Source organism: Anarrhichthys ocellatus, unplaced genomic scaffold (assembly GCF_004355925.1).
Source record: "Anarrhichthys ocellatus isolate YVR2014 unplaced genomic scaffold, GSC_Weel_1.0 scaffold62, whole genome shotgun sequence".
NCBI classification, from domain to species: Eukaryota; Metazoa; Chordata; class Actinopteri; order Perciformes; family Anarhichadidae; genus Anarrhichthys; species Anarrhichthys ocellatus.
The window spans coordinates 722,912-738,093 of NW_022280092.1; the positions used below are offsets into that span (position 1 = coordinate 722,912).

The following is a 15,182-nucleotide window of genomic DNA, read 5'->3' on the forward strand; positions in this document are numbered from 1 at the left end:
GCCCTGCAGCTTTATAGAGACATCACTGAAAGGATGAATGTACTAAAGATCTGAGAGGAGGGGATGTTTGGAGCTTACGCAACAACTTTCAAAGGCCTTGAACGCATTAAACAGTGTTAGACCTGCATAACGCCTCGAGTTCAACATGGGAGTCATTTATAATGGAGGAAAAGTTTTCTGCAATTCATTCCAACTTCCTGAAGGTTCGATTTGGGAAGGACCCAAAGCCAGGAGGTTCATTAATGTAATTGATATACACGTATAGAGAGACAAGCCCACAGATATTCTTCAAATAAACAAAAATGCATGCAAGCCCTCCTCAACCGCCACACCAGCTGCACAGAACAATTTTCAATGTGTCTTTCATCTTGGCAATAAAAACCAAAATGCCTTTCCGGGGAGCAAGTCTGCGCAGGAGAGCCTCGTGTTTTTTTTTAAACTGTTATTTACCTTCTCTTTGCTTGATTTTAGCAGTGGAATCGGGAGAGTGAGGACCTAAAGAGAATTAAACTGAATGACGATCATGTCATCGCACAAGCCGCAGACCATTTGGGAAATGCATTCTTCTCTAATCCGCAGCTCTGCGGTGAACAGTGGGATCGTGGTTGGCTCCTAAGTGATTGTGGGTGTGTTGGGAAGGGCGGAGGCACAAGGAGAAGAGGGAGGTGAGGGGAACTTGCGTGTGCTTGTATGTGTTTGTGTCTTCATGACAGAAGACGAGTGTGAGCGAGAGATACACGGAGTGAGAAAGAGGTTAACAAAGAGACAACCGTGATTAGTTCAGTGTACAGTTTCATGACTCCCAGCTCACTTCGGGGGATTCACCGAGACATGTGGCTGCAAATCTGACAGAGCCGGGAAGGTGAAGCATTTTGAGCTGCAGTGCGTGTGTCTGACTGTATGTGTGAAGTCTGTGGATATGCGTGCAGAGACTTTTATTCCTTGAGGGTGTTATGCATGCTTCGATGTGCCTGTGGGGGCCTATTGTTCCAGACTGCGTGCACATGTTCCACTTGTGGTACCCAATCCCAGACTGTTACTTACTGAAATGCTTGTGGGCTGCTCCATGTGGCTTTCCTTCATTGAAAGGCCTTGTCGTCTTGAACGTTGATTGCCATGACGTCAGCTCCAAACCACAGCACTGCCTTTTATGTGTCACTGTCACCATCTATTTCCGCCCGTGTGTGGAAAACAACTTTCTTTCCATCTTTGCGCTCCACTGACACGGACGGTTGGATCGAACACTGTGCTACTGTTACTGGGCCAGAACCGCCACCCAAATGGAAGGGCTCGTTAATTTTCACACTCACTCGTCTTATTCGAAACAATCAGACGGGCTAAAGATGCGTGTGAACGAGCAACTGGGACACTGTCTCATTAGTTAACTGGGAGCTGTGCATTCATTCATGTAAACAAGTCAAACCTGGACGATCTCTGTAAATAAAAAACATTCATCGGATGGGTGTGAACTGACTGTAATTACTGGTGTAATACCACAGCAGTTTGTCTGTCCACTCCCTGGAGTTTCCCATGTTTTTTCGAATTCCAACTTGTCCCATCGACTGTGAGAAAAGAGAGCTGTCATCCTAAAGAAAAACAGAAAATAACCTGCTCTGTCCATTGCCTCACCGTTGAGTCAGGTCTGCTAAAATAGTATCACCTGTCCTGTGAGATCCTGCAGGCCAGTGTGTGTGTATGTGTGTGTGTCTGTCTGTCTGTGTCTGTGTGTGTCAAACTGTTTCATGCTGCAGAAACAGGAGATGGGCTTCTACCCTGTGGGGCCAGTCTGCATTTCACAGGAATGCAAAATCATATGCGACTCAAACAAGCAAACCATCAGTGAGGGTGCTGACGGTTGTTTTGGCCAAAGGGGACAGGAGTGGAGCAAATATGTGACCCACCAGGAAAAAAAACATGCCTGTGGGAGATAAATTAACTTTAAAATTGGATATTTCACTTTAGGGATTGATGTTTTTCAGTCTGAATCATTTAAGTTTGGTTCAAATATCTTCCTGTGTAAAATGGTCACATTGCTTGGACAAATACGGTATTATGTGCGTTTTATTGTCGTCCAAAGCTCCATTTAAACCAAATACAGTAACTGGCATGATTGGAGGTAATCTCAAACAATTCTAAGACATTGGGTGATTTCTAGTTCGTTTTCTTGCCGAGAGGTAACTGAGAAGATCGACACCACTCACGTCCGTATGCTAAATATGTAGCCACAGCTAGCAGCCACTTAGCTTAGCTAAAGCAGAGGGCACAGCTAGCCCAGCTCTGCACAAATGAAACAACATCTGTCTAACTACACTAATTAACACATTATATGACAATTGTACAAATAATTAGTTGTAAAGACGATTCGTTGCAGTTTTGCAGGGGATTATTTGCCAGCCTATGTTTTAGTTGAAAAACCGTGAATTGTTACTTTTAAACTTTGTGGTGTACTTTTAAAACACCACCACCACACCCTCACTGTCATACAGCTAATAATCACATTGGGTTGTGTGTGAGCCTCATTCCTGTGGGAATGTATTCTGAGTCTTTGACCTCGTCGGTTTTCACCCCTTTACCAACACACACACACACACACACGTCACGCACACTCAAACACAAATCTTCCTCTCCTTCCTGTAGCTCTCATCTGGTCTCACTTTGGGTTTTGAGGTCTGTGTTTTTAAAGGACACAACAGAGCTGCTGGTCCAAATGATAGCAGTGAGGCTTTTCCGTGGACTTCCCCAAAATACATTCAAAATTAATTTGGATTCTGTCTTGACCAAGCGATCACTCACTTCCTGAGATATGGAGGAAATTACACAAAGTGCACTCTTTATCTTCACTGTCTTTAGTGTTTGGCGTAACACGGTGTTCTCCGCACAAATCCGGGACACTGACGAGCCAAAAGGGAGAGTTCGAGGGATCAAGAGAAACAATTACTTCAGAGTGACTGACAGGTGAGATTAGAGGGTATTTGCTTTTCTGGCACAAAAGTAAAAGAATAAAGTGCAAATGTGTTGCGTTAGAGATTGTCTGTGCCAAACGTTGATGCTGAAGATATATTAATCATGCTTTCAAGGATTATTTTTGATATATAAAAGCGGGTATTAAATGCTAAGATAGCTGGCTCTAATGTTGACTACCATAAGGAGTTACTATGAAAAAGATCAAATCAGTGCGCATCTGTGTGTGTTGCACAATAGGTGCTGAGGGGCATAAAGCTGGAGAGGTATGTGGAATTCCCCTCATTCATACAACGAGGGGGATCCAGATGTGATTAAACAAACCAACACACACACACACACACATTTAAATGCTTTATTTGAATCAGGTAATTAATGTTCTTTGGTTAAAATGCGAGGCTAGATGTGCTTTAAAGGCATAGATAGACATTTTTGGTGGATACAGTGCAGACGTTTAGCATAGGCAGAGCCATGTTAGCTGTTTCCCCCTGTTTCCAGTCTTTATGCTCAGCTAAGCTAACCTGCTGCTGGCTGTGGCTTCATAATTAACGAGCTAACATAACAGTGGAATCAATCTTCTCATCAAACTCTCCGACAGAAAGGGAACGAGTGTGTTTCCCAAAATGTCAAACTATTGTTTTAAGGGCACGTTGGGATACAACGCATGCACACAAACACACACCATTCACAAAAGCACAGATAGAGGCCTGCTCTGGCAGATTATCTCTCCCCATAACCGTTTCTTCTTTCCCCACCACTTGATGGTGTTTGATAAAAAACATCTGCAGGGAAGAACTTGAGTCGGAACACCTTCGTAACTGTCTCATAATGTTGGTTATGATTATAGGTTCCTGATTGGGTTATAATCACTGAGGAGAATAAAGAGCTCAGGCACTTCTGAACATTTTTCTGCACAGAAGTTAACAATCAGCATGACCAAAGCAGCAATTTTGACTATTAAGACCACCCATCTGGGGCCTCTGGGGAGTTCACAAAATGTTATACTGACATGTACATATACGTTGCAAACACACATAGGAAAAAGGGCATGAATAAATATGCTTGCAGTTGTCTCCTATGGAACACACTGGGATTACTAACCAAGATGACAGAGGATGAGCAGCCGTAAATAGCAGGGAGCTGGGGTTAGCAGGGTGGGTGGGTGCATGGGTGGGAAGAGGTTGGGTGGGCAGTGGGAAGACGTTCTGTGGCACCGTACCCAGGGAAAGACTGAGGTAATTACTTTCTTCTACTTATTAGTGTTCAGTCTCTGTCAGACCTTTTTTTTTTCTTTACGTGCCATAAACCTCTCCAGCCTCTGACATTTGTGGACACACAAAAACAGCATTTTCCACAGTCCATCACCGCCCCGACTATCTGTGAGCCGAGCCTCCTTTTAAATCATTTAGCCAAAATCTAAAACCATCCTGATATTTCCATACTCTGAAGACGGGGGCGTTTGATAAACGCTTCCTTGCTTCTGGCACACTTTTACCTGAGGCTCTATTTGATCTCTCTGAAACTCACACAGGAAACACAAAGTAGAAGAGAGCAGTTGTTTGACAATATATGCACACAGCTTGTCCGCAGTTTGCCCACCTTTGAGGCCTCTCAAAGCTCTGTGATCAAGGTGGGATCAATGTTGACATGTGGGCACACAATCAGCCTGTCTTCTTCTCCTGTTTTGAACCATCTCTCTTATCCCTCAGTCCCCCCCCCCCTCTCCCTGATCTGCGTGAACAATGCCAGTGCCACACACCTCAAGTATTCCTTTGAAGCTTTCAGACCAACCTGTGCTGCTGTCTCTGGCTCTATCTCTTAAGTAGATCACAGTGCAGATAGTGAGCGATGTTTGCAAATACGCATGTTCAAAATCCTCTGTTATTGAAGCTGGTGGCCTTCAGAAACAGGAATGTGATCATGTGATAAAGGTGACAACAAAGCGGCAGAAGCCGTTGAAAATAATCTTTGAAAGTTCTCATTGTTTATTTCTTTACTGGGAGCCCTCATACTTGGGATTTCACGGGGCGCTTTTTGGCTTTGCTGCGCTGCGCAGTCCCTCCCATGTTTAAACTGTTGACATTTTGTTGGACTGAACAGAAAATTGTGGTTTTTCATTGTTTCTTCCTCAGTGTAATTGCGTTTTTATTACTCCTCATTCCACATTTACGGCGTTTATAACCAACACAGGCTGTCAAGATATGCATTTCATATACCCACACACTGCATAAAATCTGTTTATATGCTCAGTAAACTACACATTTCCCGTTGCGGTTCACTGCTGGGCCTTTCAGAGAGGACGAGCAAATTCTATTCTATTCTATTTGGGTTTTCATGAGCTCCATGTCCTTCAACCACATGTTGTCCTGACAGAATTACAACAATCCCCGACTGGAGTGCCTTGAGCTTCCAGAACTCTCTATTTGATCCAGAACACATATCAAATTCCAGTGTCAAAGTATAAAAGCTTCGTTTATCTTTTTAATCGTTACACAGGCAGATGTTTGGCCAACATATGTGGTCTTTAACATGTGGAGGGCAGCCCCACCATGTATGGATGGAGACATCACACTATAGCGGGGTAACTCACACTACTCACTGATGAAAGAAGCTTTCTCTATTTCTGTTACAGTCACGCATTCAGGAGCGTATTTCCTCCCACAATGCGATCACAGATCCTGTAGTGAGTGAATCAGAGCCACTGGATGGCAGATGTTTTTAGGGGATGCTACCTTGATGAAACTGGATATAATGTCATGGCGTGTGGACACGGAATGAGACACTTTTCTCTGTGGCTCAAAACAGAAGCAGGTGCAGTGCCCGTAAACATCCACATCTAAGCAACAGGCCTCATATACGTTGTAATTAAAACAAGATGTCCCTGCGAATGAGTCAGTGGCACACACACACACACACGCACACACATGTTTAAGTTGCACCCTGAGGCTTGGCCTGTGGGACTGGGGAAGGCTTTGGAGTAGTAGCGGTTTAATGTAATTAAGGATGTGCTCTCGAGCAGGATGGGCCCTAGAGGTCAGTGGAGGGAAAAGTGTGGTTACGAGTCTGTCTCGTGATTCTATCAGAGGATTACCACTTCCTCCTTCCTGTTTGCTTCCTCTTGGCCATACAGCTGTGCTCAGATGCCGGCCAGAAAGGGTGTTCTCGCAGATAGCAAACTCTAATTACAGTCCCGTGTTTTTGCCAATTTCCTTTTTCCGCTTCATATCTCATTTCTCACATCTGGTTTATCTTTGTGTGGTGGTCCCTGTCTGAGTCTGTCGCTGCCCCCCTCCTTCACCCTCCTTCACCCTCCTTCACCAGACGTCACCCCTGAGGACAGGTCAGTCTGTGTGCCAGCTGTGTGTGGGGCGTTACAACTGAGAATCCACGACAAAGACATCCTAGTCAGTAATACCCTCCTGGTGCAGGTATTACTCCATCGTCACTTGAGGCAAAGTGAAATTTGAAACAATACTTTTGCAACAGCTGCTCCTTCTGAGTTTTGATCTTACAGACAAAATCATCACATCAAATGCACAAAACAGTCTTTGCTTTAAATGTTGTACAACTACACATCATTACAATCTATGAATGTTTGCACTTCCTTTCTTAATCCTCGGCCTCGGACTGCAGCTTTCATCTCCCCCTCTGATCTTGCAGCCTTTGAAACAGGCAGATCCACACCTGCTCTTACCCAGACATTTAAACAGCACAAGAGCTGTTGAACGCAGCCCCACATCCTCGCTTTGTTTATAATTCCACCACTCCACAAGCCAAGAAGCGGCTATCTGGAAAACATTGCCCAGTAGAAAAACAGTGAGCACTCTTAGGTCTGGAACGCGTGAACACATTTTATCGACATGCTTTTCGGATATTTCCTGTACTTGTAATGAGTGGATTTTTAGCAAGAATGTCAACAAAATTCCATTAACAAACTAGGCCTTTTATGATCAATCAAAAGCATTGTTACATGTGAAACATTATTCGTTTTTTTTTGCAGGCAGGATTTAGGAATCCTCTACAATTACTGGAGTACATTTAATTGAAAGAGGAAAATATTCAAAGTGAATCGAGAGCATCGTCAAAAAAAAGGCACCATGAAGTAATGTCGTTTGTGCTCTGAATACATGGAGCTCTCATAGCGGGAAAGTCTTCTTTATTAACTCCGGAGAGAGCAAAATATGTCCACAAAGTAATATTTAGGTGAGTTGCAGAACATTTAAGATGTGTTTTTCGGGCACATAGCACCATCAACTGATGGGATTATGCAATTACACTTTTGAAGAGGAATATGAAGTACAGTGTGTCCAACATACTTTCACAGATCCAGAGTGGTGCAGTGAAGCGTGCAAACAATGTGACTTACCCTGTGATACTTATAACTGAACCGTAAACTCTTTTTAAAGGAGCTACGATAAAGATTAGTGTTTCTGTGCAGCAAAACGTAATGTGGTTGGATTTGGATCGTAGTTGCGTTTTTTGTGTTTGTCTCTGTGCTCCTATTTTTTTTTTTTTTTAAAGTGGTTGAGGCCGGTCTGTTCTTGCTGCTCCTGCTCTTTCACAGCTCACCTTTCTGTACATCAACCTTTTCTGTGGAAGAGGCCCAAAACAAAAAGTGGGTCAAAAGGTGCATGATAAGTGTGCAGTGTACTGTATGTGAGAAACATAGACTCACTCTTAGGGATGAACGTGAGTGAGCTACTGAATAGTCAGAAGCGTGACAGCCCCTCTGTCAGTCCGTCGTACAAGAACTCGTGGCCCAATCCATTGCCACACTTCCCACAACAGACCTGGGATATCTAAACACAGGATGTTTGAATCAGTGATCTAAACCTATAGAAAAAATGATTACCAACAGGTACAGTGTTGAAGTAAATCCCATTTAGTATTACAACAAACATCCAGCAGGGCTACTTCTGCTGAGGCAATCTACCTTCAGCAGTCCCCATGCTTCAGGGTGTTTGGAGACGCCGTCCTCGTGGATTGTCTCCGAGAAGGCTGGCCAAGGAGAAGAGTGCTCAAACTTTGACATGCTGGAAAATAACTCGTGCCCACATTCAGAGCACACATATATACCTGAGAGGAAAAAAAAGGTGCCAATGAACGGACTCTCATTTTCACTACGGTGGGACTTCATGCTTCTTTACTCACCGGCTTGGAAGTGATTTTTAAATTCTTCTCCACCAGAGAAAGAGCAATATGACATTTCATCCATTTCAAATGTCTTTGTGTCTTCAAAACCAACGTGATTTCTCTGTGGTTTGACGCGTATGTTTACAAAGAGTCACTCGGCTCTAGCCGGAAGAAACCAGCAGGTGCAGATCTCAAGTGTCAGCAGCTCTGCCCTCCTTGTGTAAGATCTCGTCTTGTTCTCATTGCTTCCACTTGATGGCAGTGTTTACATCACTGAGAGTCAGCGTCGATGTACTGTTTAGTCAGCCAAAATGTGTTTTTAACTTAAAAACAATATGGATAACAATAACTTATATGACGTGGGTAAAGAAAACAGGTGATCAGTGTGGAAGTGAACAGAAGACTGTAAATTCAAACAAAAAGTGTCTAATTAGTGACTGACATTACGGACTAAAACTACTCAGACAGTAGAAAAAGACAGAGAGCATTGTGTTATTTTAATTTCAAATAGATTTATTTTAGTTTGCATATCAGACTTGAAGGTAAATAAACAGACGTGTTTCATCTCTCAGTAATAAATAGCTTATAGCATCATAAGAAAGCTAATCTCACCGTGAGACATTCCTCAATCATTATAAATTAAACTGGTGATTGTGTAATAATCATTTCCTGAGATGGTGATGATTGCTTTTTAAAAAAAGGTGTTGAGACCGGTCTGTTCTTGCTGTCCAGTGTGGCCATCATTCATCAGAGCCCTGGCGCTCCAGATGGGCTTTATCCCAGAACACTTCATCCACTGTCCACACCTTCAGCAGCACAGAGAGACTTCTATGAGTCCAGCAGCGATTCCCTCTAACAGCTCACCTTACTGTCCATCAACCTTATCTGTGGAGGGACGAGAGAACAGAACCATTTAGCTGGTTGTACAAACATATAGTTGACTCTCCTTTACCCACCTGTGTTAAAGCAGTCCAGCAGAAATCTAACATCTGTAAATGCACAACGGGGCGCAGACTCTCGAGATTATTTGAATAACATGTTAGTTCTCACGTTTCCCAACAGACATTTTGGCCGTTGATAATTTCACCTGCCGGAAAATCTACATCTGATACTGGCCTAAAACAAAGCCTGATGCTGCTACGTAAATATGACAATAAGCAAATATTTATGATATATTGGCCCAGTTGATTTATCGGTCACATGGTATCTGCTGTAAAATATGTAAATACGCATTCCTAGGGCCTACATGACACAAAGTCAGTGTAATAGGGCACAAACCGTGCTTGTAACCTGGTGTGGTGATGTAATCGGACTATCGTACCTTTAGGGACGAACTTCAGTGAGCTGCTGAATATTCAGAAGCGAGACGAGCCTCTGGCTGGCCCATCGTTCACAAACTCATGGCCGAGACCATTTCCACACTTCCCACATCGCACCTGGAACAACACATCAGACATCAGAATCAGGAATTCATGCATTGCGATACGGTCAGCAGTCGATACACTAAACAATCACTAGTCTCTCAAGGGTTGTACCGTGTTTACCTACAGCTAGTTCCTTTAGACAGGAACATAATACACTTATATTGAGCGTCCTCTGATAGGTTTATGAAACGCATTTTCTTTTGATTGTACCTTATATGCCCCAGGTCTCTCCTGGTGTTTGGACACACTGTCTTCATGGATGGTCTCTGTGAAGGCCGGCCAGGGAGACGAGTGCTCGAACTTGGAGCGGCTGGTAAACAGCTGGTGATCACACTTGGAGCATACATAAACCCCTGAGGAGTAAAGGATGGGAGATGATGATTTGAGTGCAGCATGAGGAGAGAACTATTTAAAAGGTCATTTTATTAAGGACCTCAGACCTGACATCAAGGTAGTACCAACTAGGGATAATATGTTGGTTTCCTTTTAACATTGATAGCTGTGACCATGTTTTGTTACTATTGTATTTTAAAGGATATGTTGTATTCATATTTAACATGTTGGTAGTAATGATGTGTATAGATAATGTTGTATTTGTTTAAGGGTGTGTTTTTAAGAGGAAGTCAACTTCTCATTTGATGGAAACAAAAACCGGTTTTGTAACAGAGTTGTTGTGTAACCTGAGCATGGGTTACAAAACAACCTTTTTTTTTCCATTTACATTCCATGCCAAACAATTTGTCGAGTTGTATGTGACTAGACAAACTGTGTCGAGCCTTCTTAAACTTCTTACTGGTGGCTACAGCCTACATCAGGGGTGTCAAACTCATTTTCACTCTGGGCCACATCAGCATCATGGTTTCCCTCAAAGGGCCGGTTGTAACTGTAAGACTGCATAACTGTAACTACTCCTGACATATTGGTAAATAACTGTCTCTGCTTTTGATTATTGTTTATTCAAGTGTAAAAATATTGTACATGCAGTTATATAAATGTAAAAATATATTTAGGCACATTTCTGTTATTATAACATAAATCATTTTAATTTAGGGTTAAGAAACCCACATTACTCTATCAAAGATCAAACTTTTAAAGAAAATAACAATCATCAAACACAAGTTATTACATTGACTTTGTTCAAAGCTATTTTTGTCACCTCTCTGCATCACTAATGTCCCTCCCTGTCGTCGTCCCGTGCATGGCAGCTACATCCAAGAGCTCCTCACTGAGAGTCAGGTCTTATAAACATGGATAGATGATGTATCTCGTCTCTTAGCTAGCTGTGTTGTTAGATTGCTGCTAGTTCCTGAACTCGGTCTGCGATGGTGTTTCTTCACAAACTGACATTTGTAAAAGTCTGTACCTGGTCGGAGCACACCTGCTCACAGACCTTTAGCATGCACTGGGCTGTAGCTTGTGTAAATATATTCTGCTTTGATTGCAGTCTGCCTTTTAATTCTTGGACAATTTGATGTTTTTCTTGGAGGCTAAATTTAGCTCCGTGTTTGGTGTCAAAATGCCGACGTGAATTGTATCCTTCATCACCGACACGCATCATAACACTGAAGACAGACCTGTTTTCCTCCTTGAAGCACAGACATGTATTCGCTTTCCCATTTTAAATTACATCTTCTTCCCTCTGCATCAATTTTTCTCTTCGTGGACATTTTGGGATTATTTGTCGATCTTTTTCAACTCAATCACTTGTTGGAGAACCTCTTTACGGGCTGTTGCCTCTCCTGTCCACCTGTTGTGATAGTTTTAATGTCGGTACACAGACAACATGCTATCTCATAATTTCAACTTTCTATCTCATAATTTCGACCATGGGGATATTTTTATTTTCAAGTCCAATTAAAATTTTTTTTTCCAAAATTAAAAAAAAAAAAGAAAAAAATTTTTTTTTTCTTTGCTGGAGGATTCGCGGGCCACATAAAATGACGTGGCGGGCCGGATTCGGCCCGCAGGCCTTGAGTTTGACACGTGTGGCCTACATGGACAGGAGTCGATACTTTACTCCGAACCAAAGTTATTTAACATTGCAATGAATAGTTAGCTAACAGAGGCTAGCTATGGTTAACTCTGGTTAACAGTCTCTAAACAGCACAAGTTAGGCAGACATTTTGAATGAAGTACAAGAAGTTAAAGTAATGAAGGTACCTGGTTTAAAATGGTCTTTATAGACCTCTCCACCGAAAAAACTACAAAACGACATCCCTGATTCTCCACAGACAGTTTGTACCGGCCGGTTCCTCTTTGACGTAGTGAAACGTTATCTGGACCGTCAGAAACATTCCAACTGACAACAATAAGACATCCGGTTTAAGAGCCCGGCCTTCAAAATAAAACGGCTATAAATGAAAAGGGTGGTATTTTTTGCCATTTGTGTGGCAAAGGGATTCCCGTACATTGGCTCTTTGATGAAGCACATACAAACACATGAAAACAATTTTGATTTAAATAACTTCTGTTCGGTTGACCTCGTTTATGGGCCCAGTATAGTGTTCCTACTTTTGTAAACTGGGTTTCTTTTTGGTTAAATAAAAATTGTAAACCCACTTTCATAGAGCCTGAACTGTTTAAAGTTAACGTTCAATTTACAACAAATACAAAGCTGCATCACCAATGTCCAGCATAATTACCATGTTAGTAATGTATGTATTGACACTTTTATTCTGAACGACTAAAAACCGGAAGTCCTAAATTGGCTGCTAGCGGATCACAAGCTGTATCATTGAGCTAGGTTAGCTGACTTTATCTTCTTGCCATCCCAGCTACTAGACGTTAATGGTTTTGTGCTGTGATTCTCTCCAGAAGACATGGACGCCACGATGTTTCAGCTGAGGTCGTTTGTTCACCAGCGGCTGTACGCAGCGGCGGAGGAGATCCTCGGAGAGGTGGAGAAAACCATCACGTTAACTATGTACGAAGCAGAAGTTAGTCGGTCTAAAGAAGAGGTTGAAAGTCTGCGACACCCGCTCGACTTCCTGCGAAAGAAATCAGGTTTGAGACTCTGGCTGAATGTGTTGTTTTAGTAGCGGTTTGGCCCTCGCATTGCCGTACCGATCTCCACATGTAACGTTAGCAGTGTAGTGCTAGAAGAAGTAACGTTAGCTATGTAACGTTAGCTACAGATGTTGCGCCCCTCTTGTTCGCTGTTCCTGATTGTAACTCTAAATTTGAGGTTTTTTTGTATTGTGTGTATCTTTTTAGAAAATGACTTACTTACCAGAAAGGCTGTGGGTTAACATTTGCTCCTGTCCCTTCTTTTGTAGCTGCAGAGCCTTCATTGACCAGCAGCACAGTTAAAAGTGGAGACCAATGTGCTGCATCACAGCTGCAGGAGAACCCAGGACCCTCAACACCAGAAGAGTCTAACTCCAGTCTGGGTGCCGAGGTCCCGGGAGCCTCTCAAACCAGTGCAGATCCGGACCACGATACCTTGAACTACTGCTTGGTTCAGACAGACTTCTTGATGTCGGAGATAAAAGAAGAGCAGGAGGAACTTGGGGGTGACAGTCAAACACAAGAGATGGGTTTTCCCTCTCCTGAAGTTGTGAAAAGTGAGCCAGAACAGCCAGAGACGCGAGTATCGTATGAAATGCGACCAGTTTCTTCAGACGGGTCTGCGGCTCAGAGTGAGAACAATGACAGTGATGAGGAGTTGGTGAATAACAAAGGAGAACAGACCAAAACAATGAAGAGGAAAGGAAAGACATTGCAAGATCAGAGTGGCAGCGTCAATGAGGACAAAGGAGCATTAACCAATGACAAAAGTTCACCTAAAAGTGACAAGGGTCGCAGTTTTTGCCATTTTTGTGGCAAGGGATTCCAGTACATCGGCTCCTTGATGAAGCACATAAAAACACATGAGAACAATTTTGATTGCACTGTCTGTGGGAGGACGTGCCTGTCTTCAAATGAGCTGATAACTCACGTGAAAGGTTGCCACAACAAAACATATTTTTGTGACATTTGTGGCAAGACTTTCGCCAATGTCCGTTGTCTCCGGCTACATGAGAGAATACACACGGGCAAGAAGGAGTTTGTGTGTCAAGAATGTGGCAAGACATTTTACCGAAGAGAGCATCTGATCGTGCATGTGAGGACCCATTCTGGGGAGAAACCGTATCACTGCGATATCTGTGGGAAAGCGTTCAGCCAGAGCCAGAACCTTACGATTCATAAAAGAAGTCATTCAGGGGAGAAACCGTATCAATGTGGCCTGTGTGGCAAACTTTTTAACACCAGCAGTCATCTCAAAACACACATGAGATACCATTCGGGAGAAAAACCGTACCCGTGTGACATTTGCGGCAAACATTTCAGCCAAAGCGGACAGATGACTAGACATAGGACCACACACACAGGAGAGAGGCCATATAGCTGCTGTATTTGTGGCATGAGGTACAGGTTTGCGCCTAATCTGAAGGTGCACCTGCAAACTCATGAAACGGCCGTGACTGAGTGAACACAGTACCTCGGAGCTCAATTACAAATCATAAATACCGGTGAGTTAGATTGATTTTGAGGAATAATTTAAAGAACTCCTTTATTTGGTAGAAAAAAACCAACACAATCTAAATATGTTTGTGAATACCTTTAGGTTTGGGTTGATATGTGATAGACCGCTGAGATATGTTAGCACTTATTAAGAGGGTTAAATGAGTCCCACAGGTATCGCTGAGACCGAAGAGTGAAGAGCAGCATCTCGAGCTGCTTTCTTTCACATTTCATGTTTGTGTTATTGCATACTGTTCTGTGTAATGGCTTCCTGGTGAAACCAAATTTCCACATGGAGGACAATAAAGTTGAATAACCTGTCATATCATATTCCAGTAGTCTGTTTACCTTTAGTCTATTTACACCAGTGTTATTCATCCGTCAGTCCAAACATCTAATACTCGTACAGTATAAAGCTACCTATATGGTATTAAAGTCAAATAACAATATGTGTATTATTACTTGTGAGTTGGAAGAGAGTGAAGTTTATTAATTAGTGTATTATTTGACCCCTAGCAGTGTCCTAAAGCACAGTCCTTGAGTTTTACTATGGGATCCAAACATCTGCACTGATCACGTTAAATACATTTCGAGGGAATTCAGTTGTAATCACCACAGTCTGGGGAATTTCCAAAGCATAATACTAATAAGTTTGCTCCCCATGCCTATTGTTTACATCTGAAATATGATAAATATGAGCAGTATTTTCAACCTATTTCCCAAGTTCACCATATTCGACTGTTGCTATTAGCATTTAAGGGTGTACAGAGACACTGTGTTAATAATACAGTAAATCTGTGGATGCTTACTCCTCTAATGAAGTACAGGTGGCTGCATCACCCTGCTGCTCTAAAAGATGTTCTTCTGCAGCTTGGCCAACAGGTGGCAGCAGACACACCAAAGTTACTCTTCACGAGGCAGTATTTTGGTTTATTATAACACTATATTTTTCATAATTTGCTCTAAAGAACCCATAGCACAAATACAAGCAACTGTCAGACAGTACAATCAATCTGTTTTTAGCATGAACTCTGACTTGTAGAGTACAACAGCAACATTTTTTTAATACTACTAGTAATGCAAGTGTATTAATCCGTCCGTGAAATTGTGTGCAGCCAGCAGGTAAATGTCAGGTCACACAAGGTCTGTGTCTGGTCCGCC

General features: G+C 42.6%; 2 protein-coding genes and 1 long non-coding RNA gene across 3 annotated transcripts; 1 reads left to right on the forward strand and 2 right to left on the reverse strand.

Moving 5' to 3' along the window:
• Nucleotides 1-7,742: 7,742 nt before the first annotated feature.
• On the reverse strand, nucleotides 7,743-8,180 carry LOC116397109 (uncharacterized). Its single transcript, XR_004213654.1, has 3 exons — nucleotides 8,113-8,180; nucleotides 7,895-7,959; nucleotides 7,743-7,760 (listed from the first exon to the last, which is right to left on the reverse strand). It is a non-coding gene; the product is annotated as an uncharacterized LOC116397109 (long non-coding RNA).
• Nucleotides 8,181-8,580: 400 nt separating this feature from the next.
• On the reverse strand, nucleotides 8,581-11,803 carry msrb1a (methionine sulfoxide reductase B1a). Its single transcript, XM_031872215.1, has 4 exons — nucleotides 11,679-11,803; nucleotides 9,729-9,871; nucleotides 9,416-9,530; nucleotides 8,581-8,979 (listed from the first exon to the last, which is right to left on the reverse strand). The coding sequence occupies exons 1-4, from the start codon at nucleotides 11,731-11,733 to the stop codon at nucleotides 8,960-8,962; spliced, it is 333 nt and encodes a 110-aa protein (XP_031728075.1). The 5' UTR covers nucleotides 11,734-11,803; the 3' UTR covers nucleotides 8,581-8,959.
• A 430-nt stretch (nucleotides 11,804-12,233) lies between these two features.
• On the forward strand, nucleotides 12,234-15,072 carry LOC116397068 (zinc finger protein with KRAB and SCAN domains 8-like). The gene is made up of 2 exons (XM_031872214.1): nucleotides 12,234-12,521; nucleotides 12,794-15,072. Exons 1-2 carry the CDS (start codon nucleotides 12,338-12,340, stop codon nucleotides 13,987-13,989), a joined length of 1,380 nt encoding a protein of 459 aa, XP_031728074.1. The 5' UTR covers nucleotides 12,234-12,337; the 3' UTR covers nucleotides 13,990-15,072.
• The last annotated feature ends 110 nt before the right edge of the window (nucleotides 15,073-15,182 follow it).

Excerpts from the sequence above, each read along its gene's own strand:
- LOC116397068 (XM_031872214.1), top strand. The coding sequence starts at position 12,338 with ATGGACGCCACGATGTTTCAGCTGAGGTCGTTTGTTCACCAGCGGCTG. Across the intron at positions 12,522-12,793 it reads CTTCCTGCGAAAGAAATCAG|CTGCAGAGCCTTCATTGACC; the intron begins GTTTGAGACTCT and ends CTTCTTTTGTAG.